The 20,127-nt window shown below is 42.1% G+C and overlaps 1 protein-coding gene across 5 annotated transcripts in view; it reads right to left on the bottom strand.

Moving 5' to 3' along the window:
• Positions 1–1,161: 1,161 nt before the first annotated feature.
• The window catches only part of LOC113151771 (SRY-box transcription factor 13), a 41,139-nt gene continuing 22,173 nt past the window's right edge, over positions 1,162–20,127 (bottom strand). For 3 of the 5 annotated variants that reach the window (XM_026344696.1, XM_026344698.1, XM_026344694.1), the window contains exons 2-14: positions 17,612–17,810; positions 17,438–17,531; positions 15,760–15,846; positions 14,060–14,232; positions 13,211–13,279; positions 12,980–13,094; positions 10,720–10,796; positions 9,952–10,117; positions 8,979–9,109; positions 7,090–7,195; positions 6,382–6,552; positions 5,403–5,619; positions 1,162–4,205 (exon numbers count right to left, since the gene is read on the bottom strand). In XM_026344696.1, the coding sequence (XP_026200481.1) occupies positions 3,920–4,205; positions 5,403–5,619; positions 6,382–6,552; positions 7,090–7,195; positions 8,979–9,109; positions 9,952–10,117; positions 10,720–10,796; positions 12,980–13,094; positions 13,211–13,279; positions 14,060–14,232; positions 15,760–15,846; positions 17,438–17,531; positions 17,612–17,809 (1,890 nt within the window). In that variant the 5' untranslated portion in view covers position 17,810 and the 3' untranslated portion in view covers positions 1,162–3,919. The remainder of the gene's footprint in view (positions 4,206–5,402; positions 5,620–6,381; positions 6,553–7,089; positions 7,196–8,978; positions 9,110–9,951; positions 10,118–10,719; positions 10,797–12,979; positions 13,095–13,210; positions 13,280–14,059; positions 14,233–15,759; positions 15,847–17,437; positions 17,532–17,611; positions 17,811–20,127) is intronic. The other 2 variants (XM_026344695.1, XM_026344699.1) reach the window with 2 other exon arrangements.

The following is a 20,127-nucleotide window of genomic DNA, read 5'->3' as shown; positions in this document are numbered from 1 at the left end:
CAATTTGCAGTGTAATTACTATGGATCTACTTTGTGGTATACATGTGAATGGATGGTATTAAACTTCCCTGTCTTCTAGCAGGAAATGACCTAATCTGGAGGAGTTTTTCAGTTTTAATAATGTCTCTTGGAGGGATAGCTGGAATACAGCCTCTGTAGTATGACAACAGCTGAAGGAGAAATATGTCTGTATAGTGGTACATCATCTGAAGCCAAAGCTGATGACAGCTGTGGTCGGTTTACTTGTGTTGTCAAGAAATTGTTCATTTATCAAACTGTGCCCAACACACTAAGATTGCAACCCAATCTAGTTAAAGTGCCTATAAAAACTAAAGGTTTTCGACATACAAAATATAGCCTCATGTTGGAGTGAGAACACATCTCTGCAAAGTAAAGTAAGCTGATTAAAAATATAAAACTGAACATACAGAATCACCCTCTAAATCTTTCCTGGCACAGCCACTCAGTTAATAAATGAAGAGAACACCTGAGTGCAGTGAATGTGTCAGTGATTGTAGTGTAACTACACCCATTTCTGGAAGATCCAGTTACTGACGAAGACACCGACGATGATGAAAAGCATAACCCAGGGCATAGAAACGTGAGCATTTCTACTAGAAGTCACTTTCCCAAGACGTTCCCCTGGGGTCCAGTTCAATCCATAATGAATGGAAGTGGGCACAAGTGGGTGTTGGACTCTCAAGCATCACACAGTCCATTTGAGCAGTTGTTGAACTTATCCTAGTTTGTCGTGGCATAAAATTTGAACTTGTCACAACAGGGGAAGTGCAGCTGTGATCATTTACACTGTAGGCGTGTTGGTTCCTGTGAGACTATACCAGGAATCTGGAACTAGAACATGTGGTTGAAAATCAGCAGTAGCTGAGTGACACAGTTACAACGGTTTGACAAATGAAAACATTCACCTCAGGTCAGGTTACCAGGTCATCCGCCAACATATATAGGATACATAAAGGAAGAATAATCTGTCCAGCTGACATCAGGTGCAAATACAGGGATGAGCCGAGAAGAGCTGTTACCCTGAGAACATCCTCTGGGGAACCTGAGTTATGAAGCAAACTAATTATAGCAGTATCAGCCAGGGCCTGTGGGAGAAAAGTCACACGAATGCTTTATAAAAAAAACCCTCATACCAAACAATTAACACAACCAATTTATTGTCTTTCAAGAAAAAAACAACAACACAAAACTCTAAAAACATAGAAATTTACACCTTTAAATTACACAGGCTCTTATAAACAAAATAAAGTCTTTTTCTATATTTACATCAGCAGGGGTAGCAACAGGTGACTCCTCAGCTTGTCTCCACTAAAATAAGATAAACATTTTCCTCTGATATCCGTCTCTGTACATAAAAGCCAGCATCTCTGCACAGCCCTGACCAGCTCGGATAGGACGAGCCACAACCCTGAGCTCTGAAATTTGTCTTTTTCAGCCATTTTGATTTGTCAACCTTTGTATTTCTTAAATTGTTGTATTGTTCAGCACTGAATGATGAGATCGCATGTCATGCTGTTTTACATTGTAATGCTGAAGGGGAATTTAGCGATGCACAGTCTCCTAAAACGCCACCACTGCCTTCACTTGGAGTGGAAAGGCGATAAGAGAGAACTAGCTGGTTAGAAAAGGGCCAATAGTTTATATGATTGTTTCAAATGATGCTCCCCCAGACGTTTTTCAGCTTGTAACAGTGATGTTAACGTATTTCAGTAAAACTAAAAACATAGGCAGTAAGGTGGAAGTTGGTGAGGTCGCCCCGTCCTCGTCCTGGAGCAGCATCCTACTAATGGAAGTGAGGATTTGCATCAGTGTCAGTTCAGGAGCAGCATCCTTTGAAGGCTGCATTTGAAATTGACTGCACCACAGCGATGTAACATGGCTGTCCCACTTTCTGCCAAGAAAGGTGGCTATTTTTTCCCCAGGCTAGAAAAGCTACGAGTAGATCCTTCTCCACCCAAGTTTCTTGGTGCACTAGTGAAGAAAAGAGAATATGGCCAATGCAGAGCCTAAGGAATACAGCAAACAAATACTGGGGGAAGAAAAAAACCCACAGGCATTAAAACCCCAGGTATTTATCAAACGGGTTAAGTCGAGTCAGACTAGTGATGTTAACCAGCCAGCTGGCCACTAGCTCAGCTGTTGGGCTGCCAGCATCCATCTGAGACCAGCTGGTGACACAAGTAGGGAACATGAAGGACACAGTTCCTGAACTGAGACACAGCTTTAAAATGAATGTTGTTTTTGGAAAGTCAGTTGTGTTTCCATAAATAGATTTGCAGCAGATTAACATCTGTCTGCAGCTAACAACACGTCAACATCACTTGTAGTTTGGGTATCTTAAAAAAACACTTGCTGCTGGTTTAAGCGATGATGGACTGAGGACTGGTGAATATTTCAGGTTCTGTGTTCTCATTAACTAACTGTCTTGCTGCTACACCAGCAGCCATTTTTCTCCATTTTTACAGTAAGTACATCCTCCCACTCAACACAGATCTGAGGGTGATTTGTCTTTCTGATAGTAAAACATGAAATGAGAAGACAACATTTTAAATTAATTCCAGTGCAGCTTCAGTAAATTCAAGAAATATCTTGGAACGAGGCTGAATGCACTAGTACCAACGACACCATGACTGAGGATACTTGAAAAGTTTTTTTTTTTTTCAAGAAAGAAGACAAAAAAACAAACAAACAAACAAACAAAAAAAACATGTTGTATGCACATATTTCCTGCAGTTCTGTCTCCAAAAACAAACCAGCAGACATTTGGATACATAGATAGGATGTGTTCAACACGACAATCAATAAACACTCAAAAGAAGCAAGCACAGAGGTATAAAAAGTGAACAGGCAAGGCGAAAGTCAATACAGCACAGCTCCACGGAACAGCGTGATGGGGCAGGACGAGGGATACGAGGCTTTGTTGACTTACTAGATGTTTTCTGGGTCACAACAGGTGTTTCTGAAATTATTTTCCGGGCAACGTGTTTCAAAACCATTAGGTCTCTTAACTAGAACACTGACTGGGGGTGACCCAGATGATGTCATCAGGGGTGATTGACTTCAACAAGCTTGAGTTACAACTTAAGGTTTGAAACAATATGAGCATTAACCAGGCTGGGAAGTGAAAGAGAACATTTTTCAAATTCAGAATTTTGACCTTTATTTTTTTTCTGAATCTTCTATTTTAATGGAAATACAACGCTAATGTCATAAAATACACTTTTTAATCAGTATTCAATTCTTCAATATTACCATTCCTTGTCAGATCGTCTTTCTTTAGACCTGAGCAGGTAATATTTATTTTATTGAGGATGCTTTTTGAACCTGCATTAGTCAGTCCAGATGATCTGAATCTGATTGATGCTTTGTTTAGTTGTCTCTTAACAACTATTTTGCATCCTGCATCTTAGTTTAGTAACAACTATGCTTTACCAGCAGGGGGCAGTGCAGGCATATTGACAACATGAAGCCTTGTCACACACCTGTTACTCAGCGGCTCTAGGGGCCCTCGGCTGTCCAACACATACAGTACAAACAGGGATTCTATTGACCACCCGGGGGCCACTGTGTTTGAAGCATACGGGATTAAATGAGAACGAACCTTCTATATTACATCTTCAGTATAACGTCTGATTTCTCACAGAGAGCAGCCGATGACATGATGTCTATGAAGGGAAATGACTAAGATAAGAACTTGTCTTTATGTACGTGTGTGTGTGTGTATAACAGGGTTTCACAGGAGACTGTGCTAATTTACAAGAGAGTAAGTGTGACATTTCCTTACAGAGGAGTTTTTTCTCATTCAGTGAATACTCAGTCCCTCCCTGTTTCCATAGTTCATCCTCCATTCTTCTTGTTTTACTGTCAGCCAGCACCTCGGTTGCCCCAACACCACCCTTCAGTCTGTCAGGAGCACCAGTTCGCCCTCACTCCTCTCTCCGCCGTCGCTTTCGTCTCCTTCACTGCACAGAGGCCGCTCTCTGTCTCGTTCCCTCTCTCTCTCCCTGGGCAGGGAAGTGGGCGTGGCGTGGCCCTCAGTTCGACGCGTGGCCGGAGGGACCTGCGGTAGGTAATGCTCCATTAACGCGGGGTGAAAGGGCATGGTTGCCACGGAGACCGAGCCAGCGCTGCCCTGGTACTGGCCATCACTGTGGGAGTAGTGAAGCTGCTGAGGCTCCGTTTGACTGAAACGACACAGAGAGTGAAACGTGTGCTGTCATATGTGTGTGTGTGTGTTTATCCTGTTGACACAATACATCATCCAGTGTACAAACACACAGTCGTGAATGTCATTTTATGATATTAAAGTCATTTTCTTATTTTCTGAAACCTCCAGTTATCAAGCATAAAATTCTGTTATGCTAACGAGGTGCAGACAACTGTTGTTTCCATCTTAAATCTCTTTTCTTTTGGAATCTGGGTCAGTTTTAGATGAACACAGCAACTATGGCATCATGTTTTATAAAAGAATTCAACAGACTGTTTTGAATGTGCAACTCTAAATGGTTTCTCCATAGCAACCATGGCCCAAGTAATTAGTAATTAGAGCCATTTGCAATTTCAGAAATGAAACTGACTCGATCTAAACTGTTGATCATAAAAAAAGATCACTACATTATCTAGAAGGGTTGTGTTTCTAGTAGGTGAATGAGGAGATCCTACTGTTACTTTCTGGTCATGTTGGGTGACTGGGCCACTCTTTGGGGCGGGTGGAGCTAATGTTCACTGTCTTCTATGAGTCAACATGACTGAATTATTAACACAGTAAAGTTGTTACAGAATCATTTTGCATGTTTCTCAACGTTTCAAATCGGCAAAATATAAAAGGGTAAAATATGAAGTCTAAAATCAATTTACATAGCACTAAGCAATGGTAACAGCTACGGCTCCCTATAACTCCCCGAAACTCAGGTTTGAATTAAGTGATTAGAACTGAAATCCAAGGCCACTGTGACATTGTGATGGTAACATTTTATTTTTGAAAAGAGCCTCAAGGAGAAAAGATGTGGTGAATATGTCTGTGAGGCAAAGAAAAACAACACTGAAACAGAAAAACACTCCAAATCAACCACCATTAACTGTTCCAACCTCCAACTCCTCCAGCTTAACTAGTTGGAGGAGTTAGAGGGAACAATGGCGAGGGAGGCTATTCATTGTCGAGGACAGACTGAAAAACAGCACAGCTGCATTATCAATACTCCACTTTTGTTTGTGTCTTCAAGAATAAAAACGGAGCTTTGGTAGCTGCAGACATTGTCTATGTGTGGAGGTGCACAGCAACCTCCTGTCAGTGCAGTGAATTGTCAGTGTTGTTTAATGCTGCCACATTAACTCAGAGCTGTGTGAATCTCTCTGGTCTCTGTACATGCATCAGTTTCTACCTGTGAGAGTAAGTCGCTCTCTGTTCCTGTCTGCGGTTCTTCATCATGGCCTTGTACTCGCCCACCCTCAGCCTCCGTCCCTCCACGATGCAGGTCCGCTTGGGCCGGGGTTTGTATTTATAGTCAGGGTAGCGCTCAAGGTGCTGCCGGCTCAGCCTCGCCTGCTCTTCATAGTAAGGCTGCTTCTCCTGGTTGGACATGGCCTTCCACCTGGAACCTGGAGACACATTCGCACAAGAAGGTTGAGGAAAGAGTAAATGCACATTGGAGAAGGAGGTGCAGTCGTTCTCTAGCACGTCTACAAAGTCAGCTTTATGTTGAGGTTTAACCGCACTTCTCCAACTTTGGTTAAAGTTCACTTTAATAATAAGTACAGACAACAACTGACAGACTAGATGTTATCAAATGTCACATGCCGTGCTATGAAAATCAACCCACTCTGCCCAGCCTTCAGGTATTAGTCATTATCAAATTACAATAAACAAGACTCTGCAAAAATGTTACTAGAGAAATTGAAAAGCGCTACATCAGTGAAAAGTCAGCATCACGACTTACGACGACGGCTTTTACAACTTAATGTGATTGGTGGGGGTGAAGGTGTGGTTAGTCCAACTTTGAAAACCGTTGTGAGAAAAAAAAAGCTGTGTACTTTGATTAGTTAAGAAGTAGTAATAAGATGGTTAAGTTCATTACTGTTATGACTGTGCATAATTGGCATGCGTTAGTGTATTCATGTCTGCGTGTCTTTGTGTGTTCGTGTAAAGGGTGGGTTGCACAGAGGCACACAAGAGCTTCACAATAGAAAGGAATGTAAATGTTTGGTTCCATGAATGGGATACAAGCCAGCGCGCGCGCACGTGCTTGTGTGCGTGTGTGTATTTGGAGAAGCAGGTGGCTGTCCATGCCCTCACATGTGCCAGACCGCGTCTCAGAATAGAGACACAGAGTGCAACCCACCCCTACCCAGTGCTGGGCTCACCCAGGATCTTGCTGATGGAGGAGTTGTGCATGTCGGGGAAGGCCTGCAGGATCCTCCTGCGCTCGTCCTTGGCCCACACCATGAAGGCATTCATGGGTCTCTTGATGTGGCCTGAGGAAGGAGGGGGCCGGGCCTCAGCGTAGCTGCCTGGGACTGAGATGGGCAGGGCACCTACCGGAAAGAGGGCTACAGTGAGGGAGCCACACCAAACTGTGCTGGATACATTACTCATTCCTCCTTAAACTTATCTCTATCCTTTCTCAGGAGTGCTACACTGGTTGTAATTAACCTTTTCTGTTACACCCATAAAAGTGGAGAAACTCTTGCAGCTCACCTGCTCATTAACCTTTAGTCACTGAAAGAAAAGTTTCTCTTCACCCACAAACACCCGACTGCACAGTCAGTTATGATTCACTTTCCCCACGCACACCCTCCAACCTGAGGTTTGTACCACATATTCCTTTACCGATTCTCATTAAACTTCCAAACTTCAAAGAGATAATGATGTATTCTGACACAGTCGTATCTGAAGGTGGTGGTGGAATTTATTTTTGGTTATTTAAATGTCAACATGATATTCTGAGGGGACAATAATGAAAAAATGATAACTAGTAAAAGAATATTGTCTTTTAAATAGGAAGCTGTTTACTTATTAATGGAAAATGATACTTATTTATTCAGAACAACTGGCTAGCATGGGACACCCACCCTCTGAGTCACTGCTGAGATGGTCCTCATTGGACGGCAGGCAGTGCCTGTCTTCACCCCGCTCCAAGTGAGAAATTCTCTCACTGCGGGGAGAATCTTTATACTCCTAAATATATAAAAAAAGACAAAAAAAAACACAGGTCAGATGAGCAATGAAAATACACAAATATTCACACCCGAGCACAAAGAGACAACTTGAATTTGGACTGCAGTAAAAAGATGACCCAGTGTCCAAGGGGTGTGTTCAAGGCACGCATGTGTTACACAGAGTGCTATTTAAGGTAAAGACAAGACACGCTCGCTATATCAGCTGCGGCATAAATGCAGAACTGTAAATGCAAAGAAAGAAAATTACAACACTACGGAGGAGGAAGAATGGTGTTTATTGTGTGAGGGAGGAGAGGTGAAGGAGAAAAAAGACATAGATGGAAATGCAACAACTCGGAATTTGCAAAACTATCTCACCATCGGCGTATTATCTATCGTCCATCCCTGTGCTGTAAAACATTATTTATCCACATGAGGTGCAGTGTGATACCAAAATAGGTCAGTAAACAGGATTGGTGTTAAAGTAGCAGTGGCCGAGGCGAGATGGAGCAGGATAACAGAGGAGAGGAGGAGGAGAAGCACAGCGTACAGTATTACTGTGGACAAAGAGAGAGGGCAGGTGGCTCAGTCAATGCCACACTGAGGCCTTTGTGGTATTGTGAGGCTGCAACAGCTGTTGCTCCAGGACGAGGCTGAGACCAAAGCTTCAACCACCTCAAAGAATGAAAACCCAAGACTAAAATAGACGATTTTTTTTACATGAACCTGTCATTTTGAGATGCATAAATAGCAATAAAAGATAAATGCATCTACACAGATGAGTTTATCGTCCTGTGGGATTAAAATGTTGACACTTTGTTCACTGTATGACATGACACACAAAAGTAGACTAACTGCCCTGTGCCAGGAGACACTGAACACACAGCCTCCTTTTAGTTACTAATATTGGAAGCAGTTATAGCGCCTTTGTTTTTTTTTTTTACATTTACTGTTTACTTATTTACTTACTTGTGTGTGGTCACACTACAGCTGGGATATTCCTCAGTCTGTTAAATCCCTCTAAACCTATGTGACTGTTAAATCTGGACAGACATATGTGCCATTGCTGCTCATCTATATGTTCATTACTTCAATGAGATGGTTATTAAGTAGATTTTCATTTCAAATTAGCAGATAATTAGTGATGGATTCATTTTAAACCAGCTATCATATTTAGAATTTTCCATATTTTCTATTTGTCTACAACAACATATGATAATCTGAAAAGAGTTTCCTTGAACTGTTGAACCTACAGAGGCAATCCACTATCCTAGGAATGAGGTGGAGACCAAAAACAAAGCTGAAAGTGTCCTGTGTTCAAATGGCACGGAGTTTGCTAATGCAAGTTGATCAATCAGAAAGGTTTATTGTTCATTTAAAAGGCTTTTGCAATTACGTTAGCAAAGCTGAAAACGTGTGGTTTCATGGAACAGTAGTGTATTATATACATGTATTATAACTGGACACATGATGAATGTGTCTGCTGTTCTAAATTCACACTCTAGTCTTACACTGTATGTAATGTTTGGGCGGCCTGGTGGCTCAGTGGGTAGATCATCTGCTTTGAATGCAGAAGGTTCGGGGTTGAAACCCCGTCACAGACACCAGGTGTGTCCTTGAGCGAGACACTCCACGCTAGTTCCCCGGGCGCTGTATGTAGCTGCCCACTGCTCCCCCAGGGGATGGGTTAAATGCAGAGGACCAATTTCATTGTAAATGTGACATATGACGATTAAAGTCTTTCTTTAAAGACCGTATGGGTAGCAAAACAGACGTTTTGTGTTAACTGAGTTTCAGCTCACCATTTTTCCATTGCCGTCCCTGTCTCTGTCTCTGTCTCTCTCCCGCTCTCGCCCTGCGCTGCTGTGGCTCCTCAGGAGCTGCTGGGCATCATGGATGGCCTGAGTGACTACGTCGCCGTCTCCCAGGAAACCTGAAGACAAAACACACAGGATGAGAAGGTGATGATGAAGAAAAAGGAAAGCTCTTTACTTATGGAAGCCACTGACAATGTGGTGGTTTTCAACCAAAATGTAGACGTGTATGTCACATGGATACAGTTTGAATTTTTGATTTCCAGTTAGCTTGATTTATAAGATATGACTACTAGAACATTAACTTCAACAGTAATTTATAAACTGTACAAACAGCCTCAGTTTGTTTCTTAGTCCCTACTTTGCACTTAATGCATGTTTGTTGCCAGGTGATCATTATTATGGTGTGTTTGCACTGCACAGAGATCATATGTATATTAAATACTGTAGGTGGGTGGTGCTTCTTTCTTCCGGTTAGGATGTTCTCTCTTATGTTATTTGTTGGCTATTACTAGGCCTAATCACACCTTGACTGCATTTCCTTCCTCAGAAAAAAGTTTGCAGAGTCAGTTGTTGTGCAGCTTTTGTAGCCTGTAAACTGTTTATATCCATTTTGCCCCCTCACAGTCTTATTTTTTTTGCTGAACTGCTGTAATTAGCGCCAGCGATTCAAAATAAGTGAAAACCGTGCAAGACTGTGCATGCATCCAGGTGGCATGATACAAAGGCACAAACAAAATGGGGACCAACTGTTAAAAACACTGCTCTATAGCACTACTAGTGGTCAAAAACTCTAAAGGGCCCCTTTAAGAAAAAGTTGTGAGACCATACAGTTAAAGAGGTGTGTAGTACTACAAGTCGGAGTCTGGCAGAAGCTATAATGATGCCAGCAGTTCTGCTTTTGTACTTTCTCATCTCGAATACCTGTTTTCTGTCAGAGCAGTGTAACAGTGTAACTCACTGAGAGCAGATCGTGGCGGACTGTGTGGCCCATCTCTCTGCAGTTCTCTGGATCTGTAGCCTCCTTGCAGTGCCAGAGATGCCATCTCCAAGCTCTGTGGACTAGGTGTTTTCCCCAGCTCCAGCCCCTTTGGCTTGGAGGTCAGGTTCAAGGGCTGACTGGCTTCCTAAACACACAGCGAGGGAGAGCAGATGAGCAGGGGTTGGGCCACTTGCACACATTGAGGCGTAACTGCAAAGGGCGAGGGTGTGCACATATTCCGGTTATGCATGGAAGATTTGGCATGTCGGAGCGCATCTGTCACACCTTTGTAGTGTTTCTGCTCTTTTGTCTCCATGTTCACCTCATCCTCTCTTTCCTTTTGTTTATTTAAGCTGTGCTGGTCTATCCCCACTTAAAAACCAGCCGTGCAAATACGGTTCTTGCTGCAAACACACACACACCTATACCACACAACATTTGAACAGAGGGTGTGGTGTATTCCGAAAGCTTTTCATCCTCCAAAATACCAAAAAGTGCATTATTTAAACTGAAGGGCTTCGCTTTCTGAACATCCCCTAAACCACACACACGTATACTACACACACACACACACACACACACACACACACACACACACACACACAGTACAGTAAACTAAGACACTGTCTCAATTCAGTGTTTCATAAGTAATAGGTGCAGGTGTAGTGCTTTAAAATTGGCAAATGGCTTCATTACAATAAGATAACACGGATAACACACAACACATATACTGTAGTGATACCGTACCTGTCGGTAGGAAGCGCTGCTCCTCTTGACAGGTGTGGGATGAGGGTTGGTGAGCAGCTGCATGGGATAGTCCACAGCTGTGGATGATATAAAATCTTCTATATGAAAAACGCCATCACTGGTTGAAGCTCTGACTAATCATAATGGATTCTATTTTACTAAACAAACATGTGGTCACGCTAAACACCACCAACAGTACAAAGTATCTGCCATGGAAAACAAGGTTTGGTGAGATTTTGCATTAGCTACTTAAGAGTAAGCAACTGTGATGCAGCCACTTAGCTGATGGAAATGTTGGTGACACACAACGTTGTACAGTCATGGCTAATTTGTTTGTTTAAGGCGCTTTAGTCTTGAGTGCTGAGGGTGATACTGCTGCAGGAGCATTTTATTGCATCTGCGCAAATATACTTTTTTCTGAATGAGCTGACAGCCAAGTGTTTTTAATGTCATATAAAGCCAATTACAGAAATTGTAAATTATATATTTATCTGTATATATTTGTTTTAGGATGTCCCGATCAAATTTTTTGGCCTGGATGCTGATCTAAGCTCTTAAATATTTAGTAGCTGTGGACACAGATTTGAACTGATATCGATTGACACTGGAGAGAAGATGTATCACTCTGATAGATTTTCTGGAACTACTGTACATTACTACTGAGATTGTACACAAAACGTTAGCGAGAGGAGCCTCATGTCTTTTAGTCTTTGGCTATCTACAATCAACTTACTCACGGATTTATGTTCTCGTCATTGTTGACGGAAGAAATGATGTGCTACAGGCAACATTTGCCATTATAAACAGGAGCAGTAAGAGCAATGTACACACAGTGCAGGATGTTTTGTACACCGCAATGAGCGACAGACTTTAGTCTGTTTTGCCACAGCAGTATCTAATTTGCGCTCACCTCCTAAGCATTCTAATACTGCAGTTTAGAGCACTGATGTGAAGGAGCAGGGTCACTTAAGGCCAGAACATGATTCGTGTGGATGGAAGTGGCCTAGGGTGGCGGGGTGTTCATACTCCAGTACCTGTTTGCGTTGTTGTTCCCTGTAATGGGCCACTCTACAGCAGCACACAGCTAGGCTGCCCAGAGTTAAAACCTTACAGTTTGGGTACGGAAACGTACAGCACCTGTGCTGACTTCTTCTTGGTGTGATGCCGTTATCTGTCTTTATCATCTTTAACATGCGTTAGCACAACTCAGAGTTTCAAAAGTTGATAGACATACACAAGGTTCGCAAGTGGCCCCAGCACTGGTACAAAGATGATAAATGCATGCTGGGTATTTCACCACTGATCCACTGTAAGCAAGACTCACCCCTTAAAGTTCAGAGAAGAAAGGATCCAATTTTATTTAGCTTTATTTATGCCCCGATCTTTCTCCGGATGAGCACATTTCTAATGTGTGTGCTTATTTATTTGTTGATGTATTGTTATATTCACTTCTTTACAGGTGAAAACCTCATTCCAAATCTCCTACAAAGAATCCAGCTTCAGGAGGCAGACTTTATCAAAAGTATGTTGGGACTTGCCGTGTGTGTTAAGATAGGTATGGTAACTTGAGCGTGTGATATACTGACCTGGCTCTCTATAGAAGACACTACCAACATGAACTTAAACTCTTTCTGTCCATATTTTCAAAGAAAAGACCTTTTTAACTTCCACCAGCCCAGCAGTCCTACAATTCTGGTTAGATTCTGTCAAACCATTCTGAAGCACTAACGCACATTTCGTCAAACAAAACTAAAAGAAAGCAAATGAGTGGGTTTCGTTCAATTCTGCCTACGGCGTATTAAAGACTGGCCTTGTGTCATTTTGGTTTGAAAAGATGGAGAAGACAAGGTCACCCGTCACAGGTTTCTAAGCTGTGCCCCCTATAGCCTGCTAACTGTACAAGCCAACGTGTGTGAAAAGCGCTGTTAACCACATTGTTCAGCTGATTCCTACACTTGTATCTGTACGATGGCGTTGCATTTAAAAGAAGGCCTTGAGTTGAAGAGCATAAATACTCTTAAGTTTCTCACGAAACACTTCCAGCACTGAGGAGACGGTAACTCCTGCTGCAATGATGGCTTCAAATTGCTGCGGGATAAAAACAGATTAAAGATGGACTAAACTAAATACAGTACAGAACAATACAGATGCTATCAGAATCACTTCAGCTGCAAGTTTGACTTTTATTCATTTAATTGAACTTATTATTAATGGGTGATGTCTAGAAAGCAGAAACCTCTCTGCTGGGTTGATGACTGACCTGGCTTGCAGGGAATTGGTTGCAGTGGCAGTGTCATCTGGGGGTCGGGGGTGACCGGAAGGGGCTGGGTGCTTGGGTGGAAAGCCGGGATCATCACGTACGGCATGTTTACCTGCTGGGACGAGCCAGGACAAATACAACTTAAAAAACGTCTGTCCTCATTAATGTGAAACACAGATAGGTGAAAACATGATACTATGAAGGCGTGTGAGGGTCTTGGGAGGGGCAGACCTGGATCTGCTGCTGAAGCAGGTTGATCTTGTGCTGCTGCTGGATCAGCTGCTGCTGCTGCTTGGCAATCTAAGACACAAGACAAGTTCATTCTCACACACATTGCTCTGTATGCAGCTAGTACACACAAGAGACACACAATGTGGAAATGTGTGACCGTGATCGGGGCTTCATTTAAAACTCAACCAAAAAGGCTGCTGAGAAAACTGTATATTTAAATCGTATATCTGATTATACTCCATCTTAGTTCAAGAACACTCAACGATGTAAAAGTGATTCAGATGAATACGATTGCCATGAAGCTGAACTGCACCACAAGGACTCGTACCTTCGGAAGACTCACGGAACCAAATCAAGTACAAGCAAATAATACTGTCATGTAGGTGGTGTTGTTTCCACTGTCCTCACAAAAAAAAGGAGTGACCGTGGAATGGGCACTACTTTCTGCTAACAATCCCACAATGCATCACTCTCTCTTCTCATCACTGCACTTCTCTTTTCTAATTTTCATTTTATTATCACACAGTCATCCAGCAACTGAATTACAGAACAATACAATGACTCTGTGTCCCAAACACAAGTTTTCTTTTAAATTTTTATCTGTCTCATTTGCTTAGTCCTTATGCTTCTTCTTATACAGTCAAATCACCCACACACATGCAAAGACGGGACTTTTAGTTCCTCATCTAGTTCTTGGGATTCCTCAGCTTACTGCACAGGTTGATTTCGTCAGAAAGGCCCATTATCTTTTTCATCAAGATAACAGACCATGTGGACACAGACATTTGTAACAAATGTTTCTATGTTATGATATGAATGGCGCTGGACGCTTTGGATTCTGAATGGTACCTGCTCCTGCTGTTGTCGAGCCAGCTCCATCTGCTGCTGCTGTTTCTCCAGCAGCAGGGCGGCCATGTTCCTCTGTTCAGAGTGGGCTCCCAGCAGCTGCTCCCTCAGACCGCTCAGCTGGTTGATCATCATCAACAACTGGAACTCCTTCTCTGCCAGAGACTCTGGGGTACCTGGAGGGGAGTCATGGATTCAGGTTTGTCTGAAATCTGCCTGAGCACTTATTGTCATGCCAGTGCTGTTTTTACTATCTTTACTATGGTTATGACTCTTTCTATAAACCATATATTTTGGTTGCACTTTTCGAAAAGTATTATCACATGGTGTTTTTACTTAAGTCATCTTCTATTATACCGACACGGTCTCTGATTTGAAACACTCCAACATTTTTATTATAATATTCATGTGCATTCATGTGACCTTGAAAGTTTGTGAACACTGAATTTCTCTGTTTCTGAACAAATATGACCTAAGCTGTGATTAGACTTTCACATTAGTCCTCAAGTTAAATAAAGGGAACCCTATTAAACAAATTAGACAAACATGACATTGTTTATTGTGATCCAAGCTGAAACATTTGAATCTGTGTATTGCAAAAATATGTCTATATTAAGTGATGTGACCTGCTACTGCAGCAATAACTTCGACTAAATGTTTCCAGTAGGCGCTCATCAGCCAGGGATTTAATCCTGTTTGTCATCACAGAACCTTGGCACTCATTGGTCTCTGCTCTGATCTCTGTTAATCGACCACTCCTGAAGAAGGCAAATGGTAAATGTTCTGCACTGATACAGCTTTTCTACCTAGCTGGTACTCAAAGCACTTTACACTGCATCTTATTCACCCATTCACACACACACACACACACACTGATGGCAGAGCTGCTATGCAGCTGACCTGACTCACTGGAGGCAACTTGGGGTTCAGTATCTTGCCCAAGGACACTTTGGCATGTGACATGGCAGCTGGGAATCAAACCACCAATCCTTTGATTGGCAGACAACTGCTCTACCAACTGAGCCACAGCCACCCGCAACAGTGATGATGGAAGTCCTACATTTGTACACGGTCTACGGGATCGTTTAGAAATTCAAGACAAGTCTACAAACCTGTGTTTGTCATATTTATGCAGAAAAATAGGAATTTCAAAAGATCTTTCAAAAGCTAATATAGATTTAAATTCAGATTAATAGAAGTAAGGATGCCAACTATGACAAGGGCAAGTTACTACTGAGATACTACTGAGATACTCAGAAACAGCAAAACCACATACATAAGACCTGAGTGTGGTTCAGTAAGACAACAGAAATTGAGGTTGGGTCTCTCGTCTCCTTGCCGCCTGGTGATAATGTAATATGGCCAAGAAAGCTTTCCCTCCTACTGTCTTTATGTGTATGTGTATTTTTCTTTATAGTTTTCTATGTTTTTGTCCCAACGTACTCTGATTTTTGAAGGAACAGAAGATGAAACCAACAATTTGTTCAAATAAATAATCCAACAGTTAATGCACCAATTACTGCCTTTGGCCATGTTTTATGTGCTATAGAGCAAGTATTTTTTAGCTAATAAAGCAAAGGGTGATAATGGAAAATGTAAAAAAAAATCTACACATATTTGCACAATATAATGTAATGGAAAATAATGGCACACAGTATATACTGTAAAAAGCATAAATATGTTGGCAATGTCTGAAAGCTGACCTTTCAGTTGTCCTGCCCCCACTGAGCTTTTATCCAGAAGTTTCTCCTTCCAGTCAGCATTCAGCAGCTTCTCAATGGTAGGCATTACTGTTAACAGGACACAACAGGTACTCAGCAGAAGCGCACAGGGCTGCACTAGATGGCATGAGAAATATATTCTGTCAAATAAAATCCGTCTGACACCAAACTACTTTCTCAGCCTCTCGTCTGCCTTCCTAATGGCATTGATTGAAGAAGACATTTGAGGTGCCGAAGGGCAGAGGTTGTTTGTGAGTCTCGGAGAAGTTTTTGAGTGTTTGAGTGGATCAATATTTGGACAGAGAAAAATACAAGGTCAGCTGGTAAAGAGAATTTGTGAAATTTTTAAGGCAAGGAGAGCATGCTGGTGAAAGACTTTAGGGCAGGGAGAGTTTCGAGAACAGCAGCCTTTTAATCCACATGTGAGGGATAGAACAAAATCAAACAAAAAAAAGATGGGACAAAAAGCAGCTAAATTCCCCCGAACCCATTCATGAACCAAAACAACAACCTCGCCTCGCTACACAAACCGTCACTTCTATGCATCGATTTTCAGCAGACTGCATTGTTTAACGGTGAATAGCAGTAGAATGTAGTGCACTTAAACACATAAGATATGGAGTTGTTAAAGTCTGTTCAGTGAGCAAATTGTATGGACGTGTATATATATATATATATATATATATATGTATGTGTGTGTGAAAGAAAGGCTCCCATAGAAGGGAAGAAAAACTCAGGTCCACTCATACAAACACTTCAAACTGTGTGGACTTTTTGAGATTACTTAAAAGTGCTGATCCACAGTAACATTATCATGGATGTTTAGCAGGTTATATTTACCAAGTCTACCATCTCAAGGTGTGTTTATACTGGCTCAGAAGTGTTTGCTGGGTGTCAGAATAGCATAAGAGCCTGTTTCCCCCCACACCTTTTATGTCAGCTAATTTCTGTAACTTTGTGCAACTAACAATCCAACATCCCCACCCACTAAATGCCATGACTCTCTCTCAAGGTCTCTGTTATTTATATTCTGGAAACTAGTTCTGTCACTTTTCATGTGACCAACACTATGAATGTCTTCCTGGAGAAGCTGCCTGAAAATAGGCTTCCTTATCTCCATATCTGAACAATAATGAGTCTCCCACCATTGAATGACGTCTGGCGTTAGATGGTGCTTATCATAACGTAGTGAGTAAACAATTTATCCTCTATGGGACCTCAATAACCGTAACAATGTTCACAGCCACAGCCGGTCCACTAGTTATCAAGACATTGAACAATAAAGATGGTGCTGAAGGAAAAAAGATGTCACAGATGTCAGAAAAATTCATCCCCTGTGCACCAACACATGAACAAATGTCATGGGATTCCATTTATTAGTTATCAGCATGAATCAAATCTAGACCAAAGTGGCTGACCGAACAACTGCTGCTAGCATGGCTAAAATGAGACCCAAAATATAATAAACCACAGGGTTTTAGAGGTTAACAGATGCCAAGAATGTGGTAATGTAGGAACTCCTTCACAAAAAGATGACGCAGCATGATGCAGTCAATGCTTCGACAGCTGCCAAATCCTAGTACGACTGTTTGTCTGCTCTATCGGAGCTGCGGAGAAATGGTACTAACAAACATCTAGTGAATAAAAAACCACATCAGACCTTCCTTGAAGCTGGATTGTTCTTCTGGTCGATCGTGCGTCCTGGCCTCCTTGGGGCTTTGCCTGTGGGGGAGCTCCTTACCTGGAGAACCCTCCTGTCCGGACACAGAACATATAAATCTCAGACATTTCTTCAGACGCACTTTTCCCATCATGCCTTTTGTGATATCCTTACTGAAGGGGAGCGAGAGAGCGGCGGGGTCAGTTGGCGGGCCTCCACTGGCTGATTTCCTGACCAATCATGTGAGGGGGACATCTTAGGGGGCTCAGCATTGGTAATAACTCTGGACTCCTCCTGTTCGACTTTGACACCTGCCATGCTGACATCCCCACAGGAGAGAAGGTGCACTGCTGGAGGGCTGGGCTCAACCATTCTGTTAAAAGAAAGGAACAGCACAATATAATTGGTGTCATTAGGGTGTGGTGAGATTTGGGCACCTACCGTGCCAATTTAGTTTTCGTAGTTGATACCACTACAGCAAATAAGAGAGAACAATAAAACACCAGGAGAACTGTACGGATCAATTAACACAGTTTACACTGGGGAGCCAAGTGGAGTATTGAACAAACTGTTTTTCTGGCCTGATGATGGGACTAGATAAAAAGCCAAAGGATTCAAGTTATTACAGTTCACCCTCTGGGGACAATGAACATTTTTACCCATTTCCATGGCAAGCCATCAAGTAGTTTTTAACAGACACACACACACACACACACACACACACACACACACACACACACACACACACACACACACACACACACACACACACACACACACACACACAAGAGAATACGTGAAAATAGCTGAAGGTATTAGGACTTTCAGCAGATCACCAAAAAGCTATCTTCTGGTGACCATAAATATCTGTAGGAAATTTCACAGTAATGAATTTGATTGTTTTCAGCATTGTAACATTAGGTGAAAGGTCTGGGGATCACTAAAATTATAAGATCATCGGGACATATTTGTACAAAACTTTCGTTTTTTCTCATATTAAATGTAGAAATATTTTCCTAGATAAGTATAAAGTGGAGGGAGTCTGGAGTTTGACAGCACATAATAAATGTTCCATAATGGACACAGTGCTCTTTCGTCAAGAGACAAAAGCATTTTGAAGGACAGGAAGAAAATCTGCATAGGTCATTTAGCTCTGAGCCCAAGAAATAGACTTGAATAGTGTTGAAATGTAACTTCAGAGGTAAAAAAAAAAAAAAAGGTTGCAGTACCAGTGTTTAAGTGGTTTGTATAAGTGACAGTAAGTAAAATAAGGCAAATTGCAATTGCAATGCAGTAATGCTGTCAGATTAGACACACACAACTTTGCTACTGTTTTATTTATTTAATTATTGCTGTTAAGCTACTGTCAATGAAACTGACAACACAAGTTTCAGCTTAAAAGCCTAGCTGAAAGGGAGGGATTGTGGCCTCGGAGTCAAACATTGGCTTTTAGTGTGCAACATCTGTCCAAGAAATGTTGAGTTTCATCAACATGAGCTTAACAGCGATCAAGTAGAGGGCCGAGTTGTTGTAGGGATCAAATTTCTGCGGTAGTAATGCTTGTTATGGTGGATTCCTGTGTAACCACACACAGAGAGTTTTGAGTTTTCATCAACAACAACGGAAACAGGAAAAGATCAAAACAAATATATCATCAATAATAAAGCAGCAGATAGTAGAAATAAAGCCTGTATTTACCATGGTTACATTTCACTTTTTACTGCTGGAGTCAAGTTTAAGGGTCAGGTGGCAGCTACGATACCACCACGTCCAGTCACTTACTGAGGGTTACTGTCTGAGCGAGTATGTATGTGCATAATAGAAGGGTATAGGGTAGGAAGAAAGCGAGAGAATGGAAGAGAGGACAGGTTGAATGACAGAGGTTTGAACCACAGTGAACTTGAACAAATCAACTCAGGCCTGTGTGTGTGTGTGTGTGTGTGTGTGTTATTTCCCAGCCCTGCAGCAGGAGGAAAGAAAAACACAGCAGACAGCAGAACAAAACAAACAGAACACACAAGGGCAAAAAGTGCACATATATATAAAGAGGCAGAAAAAAAGCCATTGTTGGAGCCAGGGAACAAAGGAAGCCGGGACAATGGGGGAGAGGCTGACAAAAGCCGCCGGCCGCAGGAAACAGGCCGGATAACAATGCCAGCGGAATGTGCCGACCAACTCGGGAACACGGCAAAAAAAAAAAAAAAAAAGCACCACTGTTCTGTGGAAAGCATAATAATGTTTAGACCCCCCTACCCCCGCATCCCACCACTTCACCCTGTTCTCCCAGCCTGCACACTGTGTTTCTGAACAAAGCCACCTGTCTGCCAGGGTCCAAGGCTCCAAACCTCAGTGATGTATATGCATGTGTATGTGTGTGTATGTTTGAAGCTGCACAATAAAAAACAGCTGTGAGCCTAATCACAAAGTGACGCTCAAACACTAAAGGCCACCTCATCGTCCACAAACCGAGATGAAATGAATTAAGCCTCTTTGTTGTCACTGCTGGAGATAGAGATGAGTCCAAACTTAAGTCGTGCATCACAAGTGTGTTCAAAACAGCTCTGACAGGAGCTGTGGCAGACACATTTGGAATGAACCTGTTCACAAAAGGTATTACGCTGCCTAATTGAGTTTTGGAGTAGCAGCTCAACACAACCAATCTATTGTTTTTCTCCCACTTCTAATAATTA

This window comes from Anabas testudineus, chromosome 5, assembly GCF_900324465.2.
Source record: "Anabas testudineus chromosome 5, fAnaTes1.2, whole genome shotgun sequence".
NCBI classification, from domain to species: domain Eukaryota; kingdom Metazoa; phylum Chordata; class Actinopteri; order Anabantiformes; family Anabantidae; genus Anabas; species Anabas testudineus.
Note: the sequence above shows the minus strand (reverse complement) of the source record. Positions and strands in the feature narration are given on the sequence as shown.